At 39.2% G+C, this 15,835-nt stretch overlaps 1 protein-coding gene across 3 annotated transcripts in view; it reads right to left on the reverse strand.

Annotated features, from left to right (window-relative positions):
* NDRG1 (N-myc downstream regulated 1) overlaps positions 1-15,835 on the reverse strand; it is a 204,561-nt gene that overhangs the window by 11,846 nt on the left and 176,880 nt on the right. Inside the window, exons 1-5 of one of the 3 annotated variants that reach the window (XM_069854697.1) lie at positions 14,507-14,584; positions 11,897-11,932; positions 4,652-4,757; positions 2,876-2,996; positions 769-831 (exon numbers count right to left, since the gene is read on the reverse strand). In XM_069854697.1, coding sequence (XP_069710798.1) covers positions 769-831; positions 2,876-2,996; positions 4,652-4,757; positions 11,897-11,932; positions 14,507-14,569 — 389 coding nt within the window. In that variant the 5' untranslated portion in view covers positions 14,570-14,584. Of the gene's footprint in view, positions 1-768; positions 832-2,875; positions 2,997-4,651; positions 4,758-6,260; positions 6,418-11,896; positions 11,933-14,506; positions 14,585-15,835 lie in introns of those variants that run through there. The other 2 variants (XM_069854695.1, XM_069854696.1) reach the window with 2 other exon arrangements.

Consider the following 15,835-nt stretch of genomic DNA (forward strand, 5'->3'; position numbering starts at 1 on the left):
ATTGGAGTGCAGGTCTGAGACTACATCCTTCACCAGCAGTCCAGCCTGTGTTCTCCATCAAAGGTTGCCTAACCCTGAATGTCAGGTTTTCTCTGCTTGAGCCAAGAACACCTTGGAGGTGCCCACCTGTACTCTGTACTGCATACCAGGAGCACTAACTCCATAGAGAAGGTAAGTTTCTCAGCTACAGTTCCTGCTGAAGTTAAGCTTTAAGGGAGGACACGCATCTAAACTTGTTGCAGGTAGACAGAGGAACACTGCCATCAGGTCCTTGACAACAGCAGGATGGCATCTGCACTGAGTGGCAGATGACGCTTAAGGTTACACTGATCCCCTAGACACTCAAGCCACAGAAACAAAACACTGAGTGCCTTCAAAATGGGACAACTTTTTTCTGCTAACCACACAGGAAAACGTGGGTTGTTACAGCAGGAAGAACAGATTGCCTGTGCCCTGCCCCTGTCAGGGCTATGCGCAGAAAATAATGGAGGAAGCCCCTAAATTAGGCACATGGGATTTCACTGAAAGTTGCTTCCTGTTTAAAAATAAACAGATATTTCAAAAAAAGGCCAAAAAATGAACTCTTTCTGAAACAAAGGCGCAAGTGATCCATCTGTAATGGAGGAACTAAAATACAACTCTAACTGTAATTCTAACACACAAAATGCTAGACTGAACCTTCAGGGGCAGCACAAACATCTACTCTGCCCTGCTCTTTCAATGTGCCACAGGGAAGAAAGAAAAATAGCTAAATAATTCTGCACTCACCCAAACTGTTTCAGGATTCCAGGAAGCATTTCAGCCAGCTGATCCATGGAGGGATACACATACCTACAACAAACAGATGTTTGTGGAGTTACTTTACCACTTTCAGTAGAGTAGGCTGGGATATTTAAAGACAGTGATCACTATGGATTTAATACCAAATATGCTCATTATCAGATCATTGACAATATGAGCTGAATTTAAATCAGGAGAAGGTACAAATAATTTAGCAGAAACATAAGTGTATTCTATATGATATTCTGAGCTACAAGACAAACCAAGATAATTCCAGAACTGGTAAGAGAAAGACATAAGAATGTTATGGTGCTTAAGGGCATAGCTTAGTGGTGGACTTGGCAGTGTTAGGTTTACAGTTGGATTTGATGATCTTGAAGGTCTCTTCCAACCTAAACAGTTCTATGATTCTATGATAGATGTCTGGTGTGGCTGAGAGCAAAACCTCAATCTTTTCCAAAAGAGGTTAGCAGCTAAAAATTATGAAAAAGTTTGAAATTGATAGGTGAGTTTCCAACCACATTCACTACATTTGTTGTTTTGGTCCACCACAAAGAAGTTTCCCCATGTTGCAGAATCAGACTACAGCAATGAGATCTAGATCTTTGGCAAAAAAATCACATGTATGTTTTCAGGGACAAACAAGTTTCCAGCTGTAAAGTGAGGAGAGCTTTCTATTAATATTCATGAAGAAAATGAAGCCTACAAAGCTACTGAAAATGTTCAATAAAAACAGCTGCCAGTTAATGTTCTTGATCATCTGCAGAGAAAAAAGAAAATTGAGGGAAGGAAATTCTGAACAAAATCTCAACTGAGCAGGACATGGGGGGAAAAAAAAAAAAAAAAAAATCACCCAAGTAGCTGGAGAACATCCGCCTAGAACATCTTCAAATCTTTGCTTCCTATCAAGGCTACACCTAATGATCCTCTAGTGTGGTCTCCAAAGGAAAACCAAACAAAAACCCAAACAGTGCAGATCTACTTTAAGTTACTTTCTTGGAAAACTAAACTTTGTCATGAAAAAGCTAGTGTCACCACAATAACTATGACTTAACTTGAGCACGATGGCTAGAGAACTAAAAAGATACAGACATTCATGCTGTCATCATGATGCTATTAAGCAGTGGTTTTTACTAGTGTAGACCATGATGTCTGCCCTCGACAGCTGCCAACTCAAAGTTGTTAATACTTGTTCAGGACACAAGGGTTAAGACACTTAAAAGCTTGTGATTCAAACAAATACAAGGAGGGGTGACTGAAATAGCTTTGTAGGCTGCTCTGGTAGACAACTGGGCCACTGCACTTAACACTAGGTGAAAACCTGGCCCATTGTGACCTCCTCAGCATCAGACCAGCTTAAAAATTAAGAAGGAAAATAGACTGGCTCATGCAATAAGGGTACATATAAGCTCCTTAATACGTAGTTCTTACAGAACAACTGTTCCTTGCTTTGTACCCTCCCCTCAGTATGCTGGCAGCTCAATTCCTCAACCAACCTGATTCCTATCCAAGAGGCATCTTAAGGCAAATCTGTCTTATTTCAGCTAAATGGGACAAGCATGTCACTCGAGGTTTACAGCATCATACATGACACAGTCAGAAGTATGCAGCTATCTATGATATTCTATGCGGGTACATCACTTTTTTACTCTCCAACAACTTGGATTTTCCACATAGGTTATCAAGCCTACCTATCAACACCTACCATGGTGCCATTTCATCAAAAATGATAGATTTAGGAAGGATGTTATATTGTGGCTAACGCCTACTTTGTTTATAGCACCAATTAGTTCTGTATTTGTACTCAGGATGTCATTACAAAACAAGGTAACTTGACAGTTAGATTGATAGATGTAGCATTTGTCAAGGAATTGCTTTACAAGCAGTCTGTTATCAGAGGTAAACCACAAAATTACAGTGACAAAGTCTATCGAGAACTGGCACAATACAACAGGGCTCCAGTAACTTAGAAGTATCAGGATTTAACTTCAAGAGCCAACTACTGTGTTTGCTTTTTAATTACACTTCAGATCAACAGTCTCTTTTCAGAAAGAGGATAACACTGAAAGCATGTGCTGTTTCTCTCACAACTCACCCAGCTTGGAAAGACGGTGCTCCATCCTGCTGACCAGGTGCATCCACATGGCAGACTGCAAAGTGCTGGGTGATTTCCTGCATGTCCTCAAAATTGAAGAGAGGATTGAAGCAGGTTTTATCTTGAGAAGGAAAGAAAAGGCGAAATTATTATGCTGAATGGAAATAGTAAGTTTGTAGCCATAATTATGTATTAAGCTGTCCTGTGGGTTAATGAAAAGTTGGTTCAATCAGGTGAGCTCTGTTATACACTGGGAAGAGGGTCAGTCCTTTATTTCTAAGGAGGAAATACTAGTAAAGCTACTGCCAACTCGCCTCAATTCCTTTAAGCAAAGGAAAAAACAAACCAAAAAACCTGAACAGCTCCTTCCTCAAGGCCAACTAAGGTTTATCAGTGTTATCTTGATACCTGCCAGAAGCATATGTCTGGTACAGCAAAATCTCAAAACATGTTTATCTGAAGTGAAAATACTAATAAAACACAGTCAGGAGTGCCTGGTTTTGGCATAGGTGAAATTATCCATTTACTTATCCCGTCCTTTTTCTTTGGACTGTGTCAAAACAGATGGAGGAAAAAAGTAGCCAAGGCTGAGATCGTGATTTGTGCTTTTGCCCAAATATTACAAAATAAACATTACATGAGTGGCTGCTGCAGCTAAAGACAAAAGTGTCCTTCTGGGATATTCAGTGCTGTAGGCTCCCCACTTGGAAGAGGTTTTATTTCTGATGTGGGGAAATATTAATGTGGAGAGAGAGTTAGCATATTTTCCCTCTTCGTGTGGAAAGCATGAATTCTGTAGTAATTTCTTTGAGATAACCAGAAAGCAGTTCAATATTCTGTATGCGTTTCTGAATGTCCTCGCACTACAACATGCAAGCAAAATCACTGCAGAATATAAAATATTTCTAGCTAAAGTCAGTTTTAGCAGAATATGCAAGTTTGGGAAAATGTTCCTCACCTTTCAAAGGGCAAGTTTATTCACTATAAACATAGACTTTGTAACTCTAGAAGGAAAAAGTCTTATTCAAAGATGAGATTCAGATCAAGCTCTGTTCTGATCCACTAAGAATCCAAGATAAAGTAAGGCAATTCCACAAAAAAAAAAAAAACAACAAGAAAACTTTTTTTTCCTATGAGTAGTACCTGCTCCCCAGCAACAGTCAGAGTTTAAAGATCTGCAGGTGTTTTTAAATGTAAATATTAAAAACAGTAACTTGTGTGAAAAACAGTACTGGTGAAAAGAAAAAATTGGAGCTGATCTGGATATTAGATCATTATATTCTTGGATCTGACAGTCATGATAAAAGGCACTTATAGTTATTTTCTTAATGCTGGCTACGGACACAATGACAGCACTTATTTTGTTATGCTGATTTGACATGTAATTCATATAAACCCACAGCAGCATAAAACTGGTTATCAGGCAGGAACCTCAGCCAAAGCATCAGCAGTGTTGGCAATACACTCTCAGCTCCCCCCTACAGCTGTTTTTACAGCATTTATACATGATCATTATAAGCTACCAGAGATCTTTTGCTCCTCTTAAGTGAAATATTCTGATTATTTACTTTGGGAGAATTAAAAACAAAAAAAAAAATCTAAGAAACAAACTTGCTGTAAGAGAAGAATTGGGTACCATCTAACAGGTTGCAATACACAAACAAGCAAGGACCTGGGAAAGGTGTCCTAACCATCACTGCTTCCTCACCTTTGATTATGGCAGTACCGTTAAGGAATCAGATCTTACCTGTACCGTTAAATAAAAGGTCTACTTACGGTTCAGCCCAATGTCATGGTACGTAAGGATAGCTGGCCGGTTCCCCCTAGGAGTCCCACACATGGTGACATGGACTGAGCCATGAACAGTCTCCACATCTTGCTCCTGGCAAAGAGGAGGAATCTGTCAGGGGCTTGTCCAAGTGCTCCACTAAATACCCACTACAGAAGACCTCTGACTGCAAGCACAGGTCCTGCCCCATCCCAGGGGCCGCTTGCAGCTCCAGCGGTCTCTGCAATTTCCATGCTAACAAACCTCATTGTCCCCTATGGTGGGAGCTTCCTGTTCATGTTTTACATTTGGGTGGCACCTACTCCAGTCCACACCACTACAGAAGCACTTGAGCTGCTAGCTTTAATAAGATGCTGAGGAAATTGTTAAATAGTTTTTAACCTCATTAAAAGGTAGTGTAAGAGAAATAAAACCTAGCACCCTTCAGTGCAATAACACCTAAAATAACAACAGTCTACAACTACGACTGTTAACACTTAGAAAAGTGCAAGTTGCCAAGAAAAAATACTTCTGTTCTCAAGGAAAAGGACTAACCCAGCAAATAACTACTATTCCCTAAAGAAAGCAGTATTAAGTAGCCTGTATTTCCCATAAAGACTTACCACACTGTGGGGCCTTGTGATTGTAGTAGCCTTCCCCAATAAACACAAAAGCCACGTGCTAGCTTTATGGCTTTGCTAAGTATAGACCTGAGCATAAACCCAGCTGTCTAAAGATTGCTGCAGAGCACTATATCCACAGCATTGTCCTAGTGATTATCAGAGAAACAACATTTAAAAGCACACTGCTATTATCTGAGATAAGAGGTTATTACTATTTAATGATCTTAAAGCTAAGGACACCTTTATTATCAAACTAAAGATCCCCTCGAGTATCATCTTTTATTTACTGGATGTCTGTGTAAGTTAGACGTGACTTGGGTCATACTAACATCTACAACATACAGAACAGCTTGTTTCTTCTGCACTTGAACTTGAGATTGGGATAAACAATTTGTTATTTTGCCAACATGTATAAAGGGAATCACAAGACAGCAGTTATGACAGTTATTTACCATTATGCTCATCTAACAGTCAAGGCAATATACAGTTAGTAGCCAGTCTTAAGCATTTCAACAGAATTCTTTATTTACTGTACAGGACGCATCTGTGTCATTCAGTACAGTGTACTGTCTGCTGCTGCTGGACTTGCTTGACTTGCTGCGTGTAGTAACGCCCAGATGCAAAGTCCAAGTTAACTACAAATTTATTAAAAATTATCCTACAGAAATCAGGAGTGTAGAAATCAGCCTCTGCGAAAACCTTTATAGAACAAAACCCAAAAGCTCTTCAGAGATCTGAGGCAGTAATTTGATACATTGAATGCATCGCACATTTTGTTGAAAATGCTAGACGACACCATTCCACATCTCGCCTATTTCCACACCATTAATGACACATTTACATTAGTTTTAAGTAACAATTACAGATGTGCACCCACACACCCAACTTGCACACTGGGCAAGCTAAGCATCACTGCTATCTGAACTACACTCCACTGAAACACTAACTTTTAGCTTTTATATCTCCTTAAAGATTCATTCTTCTGCATACTCACTGCATTATTTAGCAGGTAAGCTGTATCTTCCATATCGAGCACCATCTTTAGGCAAAACAGGGTGACAAATCCAGCAAGTCAGACAGAAGACAGTAACTGGTTTCTACTTTGTCCCAGCAGGAAACTGGGTTATATAGACAAGCTGCTATCCTGCATAGGCTTATGACTCCCATAATGCATAGCTAGAAAAAACGAAACAGACTAATACATGAGGACGTCATTATTAAATAGGATTTGGGTCAGGTTTGACCGGCAGAAGTACTTAGTCAATAGAGCTCAGACATCAAAGATGAACTAGGTCTGCCACAGTGTATGAAGTGCCAAATTTCAGACCTGGGAATTAGTAGTCTTTCCTGTTGCTGTTTCCATCAGGTTTTGATAAGTTTAGTTTCATTTCTGGTTTTATCTCAAATGCTAGAATGCCCCAAACTTATTCTAAATTAAATCAGAAGCAAGTTCTTTCCTAAAAGTCAGGACTAAAGTTTCAAGTGAGAACATAAGACTTTGAAAAGTTAGTGTAAGTCAAAATAGTTCTCCACAACTACAAAACTGAGGACTTTAAATGTTTGAAATTCAGTATTTCCCAAGTAGATAAGCAAGATTTGGTCTAAAGTATTCCTACACTAGTCATGTTACTGTACATTTCATTTTTGGCAGAAAATAGAGTATTGTAGGTATATTCATTATTCAATGCTCCAGAAGAGATTTGCAGTAGCAATAGATAACAATAATAAAAATTAATAATAGCAATTAATATTTTCTACATTCTACCTTCCTTCTGTAATTATCTAATTTTCAATATAATGCATAAAAAACGATAGTTTGGCAACATTAACACCAGTAACAAGAGAAAGCTATATTGTTTAACAGATCACTTGCTGAATGTGGAATATAGAAATCATCTCCTCAGTTAGAGACTAATAGGCATTTTGTACCATCAGATTTTTATTGCTAGACCCTTCCAGTAACAGCACTGAAAAACTAGAATGCATTTTCTTAGGAGGGGCCGCTTTTCAAGAGTTGGGATCTTGCTCCTTTGTGTATGAAAATAAAAAAAAAAACCAGTCCATAGTAAATAAAGCCCTTGAACCTGCACATCCCACTGACCTCCTAATTCTTCTGGAACTAGTAGCCTCAGTCTAGTTCAAACTCAGTGCCAACTAAAAATAGTTCAGAGACAAGCAATCGTACTCCTAATTACTGGCATAAATCACAGTCATTTTAACAATTGGTTTAATTCCTCATTATCTTCACAGTAAGACTCCCCTAATTCAAGAGTTCTGTGCTACTTCCCATTAGCACAAATTCTTAACAGTGAATACTGAAAATGTTGTCCTAATAACCAATCAATTCAAGCCGGTTTCTTCAGTGACATCAAACCAACAACTTCCCATCCCTATTGATCCTATTAAAGATCAAGAGATTTGGCTACATGATGTAGTAGGGACGGATGTTTTCAAAATGCAGAGCACTGAAAACAGATGGCAGCACATCCCAATCAACGTCAACATTATAGTAAGAGGCTCTTCACCAACTGATTTGTATTAAAACGCTATCTTGGAAAAAAATCCAAGGTACACTAATCCGATAGAAGGATAAAGACATACACCATCTGTTCACATCTCTCACTTGAGCAGAGGTGCAGTCTTATCTTACTGCCCTAAAAAAACACGTGAAATACTTTTGATATGTGTAATTCAAGTGAAGATATATTAGTTTGCAGGAGCTGATCCATTCTAAAATAGATTTCTGAGGAGTCAACTGACATTTTTTGACATTTTGCCAGGAGGTTAGAAGGGGAGGCAATTTCTAAGTCGATAACAGAGGAGAGCTCAATTATTCCTTTCCCTCCCTGCCCCAGCTAAGTAAGCACAGACTGAAGAATGTGTTTATGAACAGGCAGTTGTTTTCTGAACTATGGGATATGCAACCAAAATGATTTGGAGATCTAAGAAGGAAGACCACAGATACTGCACATTTTGCTAAGAATGCTGTATTTTATATGTTAAGTAAAACACTGCATTCCATCAAGATTATTTTAATGCTTTCAAACATACTTAATCCTCAACTATCATCTCATGCTTTTATTTTAATTTATAATATTTTCCTGTTAAATACACTTCCCTCTCTTGCCTACATAAGTAAGAGAAGACTTTCAGAGCTTTCAAAAAGTATACCAATCACTTAAATTGCTAGGAGACAGTATATTTCAGGTTCATATAACTTATGAAATTTAATACACTAATACATGTACATGCTATTTTTCCCTTTTTTTTTCTCCAGTATATTGAAGATCAAAACTACGTGAGCTTTTAATGTGGTCTTGCAACATTGGGTTTCAGATCCCCTTTGCCCTGAAGCTATTTATCATTTTTTTCCACAAGGTTTTACTACTCTAAAATAGCTATTTAAATTCATCTTATGTTCTAAAACCCCAATACCATTCCAGATATTTTCTCTCTTTTTTTTTTTCTCCACTAAGACTTCTATGTTAAACAAGCAGTATTAAGAAAAGGTTCCCTGATTCAGGTTGTGAGTTGAGTACATTAATAAGTTTATATGTAAATGCAAATGATTCTGTGTGGTAGAAGCCAGTAACAAACTTTGGTGCAGAAACTGAAGCAGATTGAGATAGTTCCGCCCAGTAGTTCTTCCTAGTCTTATTATTATTGGGTCACACTGCTCTGCAAAAGCAGAAAAGCAGAACCAACACCATCTCTTTCCTTCAGGCACCTACAAGGACAAAGAAATCCACATAATATGCTGAAAAGTCCCAAACCACATCACCAACACCAGTGGGAAACCCGCACCGTTGCATCACGAGGACCAGTTATTTTGTCTCACATTGTAAGGCAGCTCTTTCTTTCTCTCGCAGGGGGAGGCAAAACAGAAGTGGTCCTTGCATGTTTGTGGGTGTAGATAGCTGTGAGCCATGAATTGCAAGGGACAAACTCATCTCTGCCACCTACAGCTGCTACACAGCTTCAAAAGTTTTGTTTAGTTACTGAGAAAGAAGTCCCCTAATGGACTGCTCACTTATAAAACACAATGCTAGAATCGCATACAGTGACAAGGAGCCAAGTCTCCATGGGCTCCAATGCTACCCAGCTAGAGAACAGGCAAATATATCAAACTGGAAATACAATTAATGTGCACCTGGCATTAGGCCAACATAAAGCAGCACAGGGCACATTGCCCTGTACCAGTTTATCATTAACTGTGCTAAAACAGGTTTGGTCAGGAACACTCCCTGTCTTGGGAGTCTAGTGACCTTCACTTAAATTTTCAGGTTGGTGCTACAGAGAGACATACAGTGCTGACTATAGGTAGTCCAGAGCTGTCTATTTTTCTGTCTTGTCTTGGCCATCCCCTGCTAACTCCATCAAAGAAAGCTTTGCCCAGAGAATAACCACATACAATGTGTTATTTCAGAGGGCAATACTGCATTACACAGTGGCTTGCTTAATAAATAGAAAACTCACGTTTGCCTACAATATCCAGTGAAATAAAAGTTTAATTCTTTCTAAATCTGAAAAACTCAATAAAATTTATTCTTGGAACCAAAACACTTCATAGGCAGTCACTACTTTTCACCAGTGATAGAAGTGAAGCTATTAACTGAACACTGCAAAACTCTTCCAATAGGATGGAGCGAGTTGCACGAGATATGGTAGACACCCATATCCGTACACAGGCACTAAGTAAGAAACTCCATCCTGCCAAGTGCAAATCCTCTCTTTCCCCAGCCCGATCCCTCCTCCTCCTCCCAAATGTGGCTCAAGGGACAGGTTGCTTGTTAAGTGCACACATGAACTTCAGTGTCAGTCCCAAGTGACCCGAGTCCTCAAGGGCCACACAAGAACTTCTGTAATAAACCAAGCAATTCAGTCTCTCATAACAGCTTCAAACTACCTCTTTAATAAGTCAACTATGTAAAAACTTAAAGACACCTAGTTAGGTTACTTGTGGTTTTAAGGACCAAAAAGCTAAGTCTCCTTTCCAGCAGCAGTTCTTAATGTAACGGAGTTACTATTCTTCCACGCTTTTCCTTCCTGAACTAGAATAACCAAAGATTAAACTCTAGCAAAAATCATTAAAAAAGAGAGTTGGCAGAACAGGGCTAAATGACAAGAACCACTGCTCTGGATTAGTGACAGTTAATCCAAAACATGAGGGGAAAAAGCCAAAAAGGCTTAGAGAATTTGATCTTGCAAGTTAAAAATTCTATATATACACACACGGTTTACAAACCAAGAAAATTTATTCCAAGAATAGAAATTAAATATGGGCCACTTCTGGAATCTTAATCAAAACACTGCAGTATTCCTGTTAGCAGACTTAATCTGGGATTCAGATTTATTTAGACCAAGTGATCAATCTGGACACAAGCTGAAAGCTTCTCCCATGCTCTGCACAGTCCTGCAAGTCATATGGTGACAGCTTTAACTTGCATTTATCAAGACTTCAGGTAGTAAATTTATCATTAAAAAGGACGAGGGGGAAGATACAGGATTAATATAAACTATAACTTTACTATAGAAGGAAAAGCCACTGAAAGATGGTGAAGATATTTGAGATAATGATCTCCCTTGACTTCCAGGGAAAAATTGCTGAGTTCGTGCTGCATTTTTACTGGAGTTGCACAGCACTCAATACAAACATAGGTAGGTGCAAATAAAGTGCAATATGCTAGAAAGTACTAAGGTATTCCCTTCAACAACCTCCATCTGCATGTTCAAGAGACTAGAACAATTTAATGCTTTCCTTAGTCCTGCATGATCTACCTCCCTCCCTACACCTTCTTTATAAACATAAGACACTCAGCAAGCCTCTTTTGCCAACGTATACACAGTCCTTGTGCTCAGTAATGGGAATTCATCACTCACTCCTTCTCAAGATAGCTACAAGCTCACTGGTCTTCCTCCCAGCTCAGCCCAGTTTGACTCCAACAGCCATGGACTTCCTTAGCCTCAGCTTAAGGACCATCAATTCCTAGTCAGATGCCACATGGCAACAAAATAACATACAAGGGAAGCTAAGAGGATTATAAAGACACCTCTCAAAAGCATGACACCATGGAAAGTGGAAAACCACTGTTTGACCTAGTGGTACACTTTATGAACTTCTATGTTCCGGCTGTAAATAAACATACTGAAACCACCTCTCCTGTTATGTGCAAAACAGACTGCTTAGCACCTTCACCTTCCACAGGCTTCAGGAATTTTTTCAAAACTTTCAATGACAATAGGATACACTGAGGGGTACGTTTCCTCCACAGAAATACATGTACGCTGCTAATGAAAGCAAATTAGTTTATGAAAATGTGTGTCCATGGGGGAAGGGAATATTTTGTTTTCACTGCCACTGCAAAATAATCTCATTCTCTTAGCAAGAATAAAACTGTTTGCAGCCCAGTCACCTCTTTTGGATGAAGCTTTCTCAGCTTCAGTCTGAAAAGACCTCCTGCAGTCCCCTTCACATCACTATGTCAGAGCCCCATTCAGCCCTCTTTCCCACAGTAACAGTATTTCTGGCAAGCAGTCTGTCATTTCTGACCACATTTTGCTGTTTTCAAGTGTCAATTCAGTTCCCCCTTTTAAGAAAAAAAAAAAAAAAAAGAGAATAGTTTTACTTGCCTGAACATCGAAGTCTGGAAGGAGGCGAGTGATAGCCTGTGAAAAGATTTTAAAGCATTGATGCAGGTAACTTTTGCAGCTAAAGAAATCCATTGGTTCTGCAGCCAAGAGCTCCATCCTGCCCCCTTCATTCAATAGAAGCTCCCTTGCTGAAGATAAAAAGTCACCCAAGAGCTTTTACCTATTAATCTTCACGGAGAACATGAAAGCAGTAAAACATCAAGATTATAGGCCAGGAAAATAAAGCACAAAACCTAGTACATCTTCAGTTATTATTAAATCATTGGATGAATCAGAGCTGTAGAACACTGAACCATTATTTACTGTAGCCACAGGACAGCCAACACCCACCTCAGTTCTGCCTAGGATGGAAAGCCGTTGTTCAAGAGCACGCACCAAGCACTTGCAGCTCTGCTAAGCAGTAAGAACTGAGATTTGGTTACATGATATGAAAGGTGGGAAGGGTTTTATCCTAGCCAAAATCAGCCTCGTTATGTTTGGAAAGGTGGCTGAACAGAGAGGTGTGTTCCAACCATCTGTTGGATGGCTGTGCAACCAGCCATCATTACTACTGACAAGTTCCTACACCTGTTGAGGATCTCCACCAGAAAAGGAGTAGGGTGACAACATCCCCTCCAGAAAAGGAAGAATGCAAGCTCATATTTCCACTATAGGGCTGAAAACAGGGGAAAGAGCAGCCAAGCCAACACTTGGTATGCTGCAGAGTACTACAGGGAAGCCAAAGCTTGAAGAAGTACACAGATAAAAAGCTTAGGATGCTGGCCGGAAGGTCACACAGTCCCAGAAAATTGCCCAAGTAAAATAAGACATTAGAAGCAATATAGATGCCCTCTTGGGCAATACAATCTCAGATGGCAGATCTCAAAGCATCACAGTCTGACCTGTAACTATGACAGGACTCTAGAGCTGTGGTCTTTTAGTAGTTAGGTAATGCTTTTTACATATAAAAAACATAGCTAAGGAGTTGACGGAGCACGTGGAAGTAATGTTACACAGCCTTAGCTTTAGATAACACTCTGTTTTAATCTTACTACATTGTTGGTCTCACAATCTTTAAAGTATAGCTAGTTTCATATATTGCTGTTCCAGCAAGGTCTAGAGTTGAAAGGAATAAGCAGATATGGCACCTGTCTAGAAAGCATATGAAACAAGGCTCCATCACTGTTCAGGAATGAAGACTCAGCTGTAGAAGAAACTTGGACACAACAAGCTAGGATGCAATCGTAAAGCTTAGCATGTGCTGAGTATCCTTCAGGGCATTCTTTCCCCACTTTCTCAAAACACATTCAGTAACTTCCTTCACTCTCCATTAAGAATGCCCACAGAGGAAATCAAACTCTGTGCTCATTTACCATGCAGGCAAAAATGAAGGTAACATCATGAATAAAAGCATATAGGACTGTTAAGATTTCAACTTTAGATCAGTGTGCTACAAGAACCCAGGAAAATAATCTATGTTTTAGGATATTTCTGAGGTTTAAAGAATAGGCATTTCAGTACCCATCAGACTTTGGCTTAGTATCTACTTCACTCTCCTACTGCTGAATAATATTGGCAATAAAAAGGGTTCTTAAGTTTCTGAAAAAATTGAGTGCTGCTTTCACTGCTATCCAAACAACCTCTGCATTCACACAGTGTCCTTGGCAAAGGAGTTGTGTTTAAAGTTTCTCTAGCTGTTTCACTGCAGTAACAAGTGGAAATGGTTTTCCAAAGTGTTTACGTGAAAAAAGTAGGGAATAAAAGAAAGTAGTAGATAGAGCAATGAACAGTTCTGTTGTGGAACAGAAAAAACTCAACACTCAATACATCATTGTCGAGAATTATAATCATTGGGAAAACCAGAAAAATCTTGGTTTGAGTCAAGAAAAAAACCAAACATGTATGACAGTGAATTATTTGCTATGAACATACAAAGCACAGTATTGCTAACACTGTAGAGTCAGACAGCCACTGAACCCAGATACAGTGGACAAGTTTTTGAAGAAAATGGCGCAAATGCAAATGGAAAGAAATATAAAAAGGTTAAACAAAAAAAGGCTAGGATCTTTCTACACTGTAACCCCTGAGGAAAGGCTGTGGCTTCTGCACACCCAGCCAGCTGCAGACCAGGTAGCAGTTTGGCTGTAACACATAGCTCAGTGCATACAGAAAGGACTAGATGGGGCACAGCTGTACCTCTGGCCTCAGACGTGCCCAGAGGAAAAGTAAAGGCCCTCTCCATGCCTCCTTGCTGACAAAGCAGAGTTTATATCTCTACACTGCTAAGTATACAGGTGCAGATGGATCTATATGAGATTGCCCAACTAGCATCATTCAAAGCAGCTAAAGACACCTAGGACTGTCACTATTCTGAAAAACACCAAAAATAAAATGTCATCACCAGATTAGCACTACAGAAGAGTAAAACCAAAGACTTGAGAAAGAGGAAATAATTAAGGCTCAGTTTTGCATTACTAAAAAAACACCACCCTCTTATTCACCTCTTGTTTCTTCTGTACAGTATGTTAAAACTAATCTAAGAACTCGTGCAGTTCCAACAACAGTCCTTTAATAAAGCATGTAAGATTTAAAAAGCTTTAGAGTAATTACCTCCTCCTTCTCCACCAGAGGTTTCACCTCTGCAAGGTGAGAATCCTGGAACTCTGTTGACATAGTCAGTAGTTGGTATCTGCAAGGATGAAAAAAAAGACTTGTTCTCAGCTTGCAAAGATTAAACACAGGAACAAAGAAAGATCGCGCTCCACCCTCCCATCTCCCACCAACGACCCACCGTCTCAGGTTATAGTTTAAAATACCTTTGCAAGAAAGTTATGAATCTCCTGTAAAATCCCTCCCTGGCTTATTTATATACACACTCCTAAACAATAAGGAATTGAAGAAATGTTAGGGCTGCAAGATCAAATAAGTTTGGCAGCTTCAAAACAGAGAATGCTGAAGGAAACAGAGATGGAATCAGAAGAGAGTGTTATAGACACTGTTGTTTCACAGTTAATAGGAGATATAGCCAAATCTGCACAACTACCACCCTACCCTTAGACCTACGTACTCCATTCTTCAGGACAGAAACATCTTCCTTGATCTGAACAAACGAATGGTATCAAGAATAACTCATATTTCTTTAAGCAGACACCAACGAAGTGCATGCAGTAGTGCTATTTTCAAAACTGTCAAAGTAAGGAACAAGATCAACGTGTCTTGCTCTAGGAAAAGGCCAGCATCATGATATCCATCCCTCATCCGTAGGAAGCTTAACTGGAAACAAATACAGCTGAACCCCAGAAGAGGCAACTGCCAAGGTAGATGGAGCAGAAGGTTATGCTGCAGGTGTTGTGCATCTTCTGCACTTGGATCAACAGGCATCTCAGTTCAGCAGCCACATCAGCCCAAACTGGGTGTTAAAACGAACAGCATGTTTTCATTTTCTTGACAGAGATAACGTGCCAGAGGCAGAGAGCTGCTCCCTGTGAGGCTATAATGAATGATCAGAAATACTTCTCAAAAGAGATACTGAAACTGTTCTAGCAGCATGATGACAAATAAAAAAGTACAAGCATGTTTGTTATATGTTTTCAGTCTGCTCGAGAAATGCATATCATGTGTGTTTTGGGTCCTTTGGACAAAACTGGAAATTTATTAACTACACAAATACAAAACAAATCAATTATTTACTTCTTAAGAAAAGTTTAGAACTGTCTTGAGTGAATCATATGAGTAAATGTACTCATAAAGCAAACCAAAAGGCTGAAATACTTTTTGGAATTATTGACTAAGCATCACTACAAGCATTTTAATTATCAACAGTTTTCCTGAAGATAAATGCAAAACTACAGAACAAAATTAAAATTAATTCTTAAACCATGATTTCCCACCTCCTGACTTAAATCTGATTTAAGCCAATCAATCAACCCTGTCTACATA

This window comes from Phaenicophaeus curvirostris, chromosome 3, assembly GCF_032191515.1.
Source record: "Phaenicophaeus curvirostris isolate KB17595 chromosome 3, BPBGC_Pcur_1.0, whole genome shotgun sequence".
Lineage (NCBI taxonomy): Eukaryota > Metazoa > Chordata > Aves > Cuculiformes > Cuculidae > Phaenicophaeus > Phaenicophaeus curvirostris.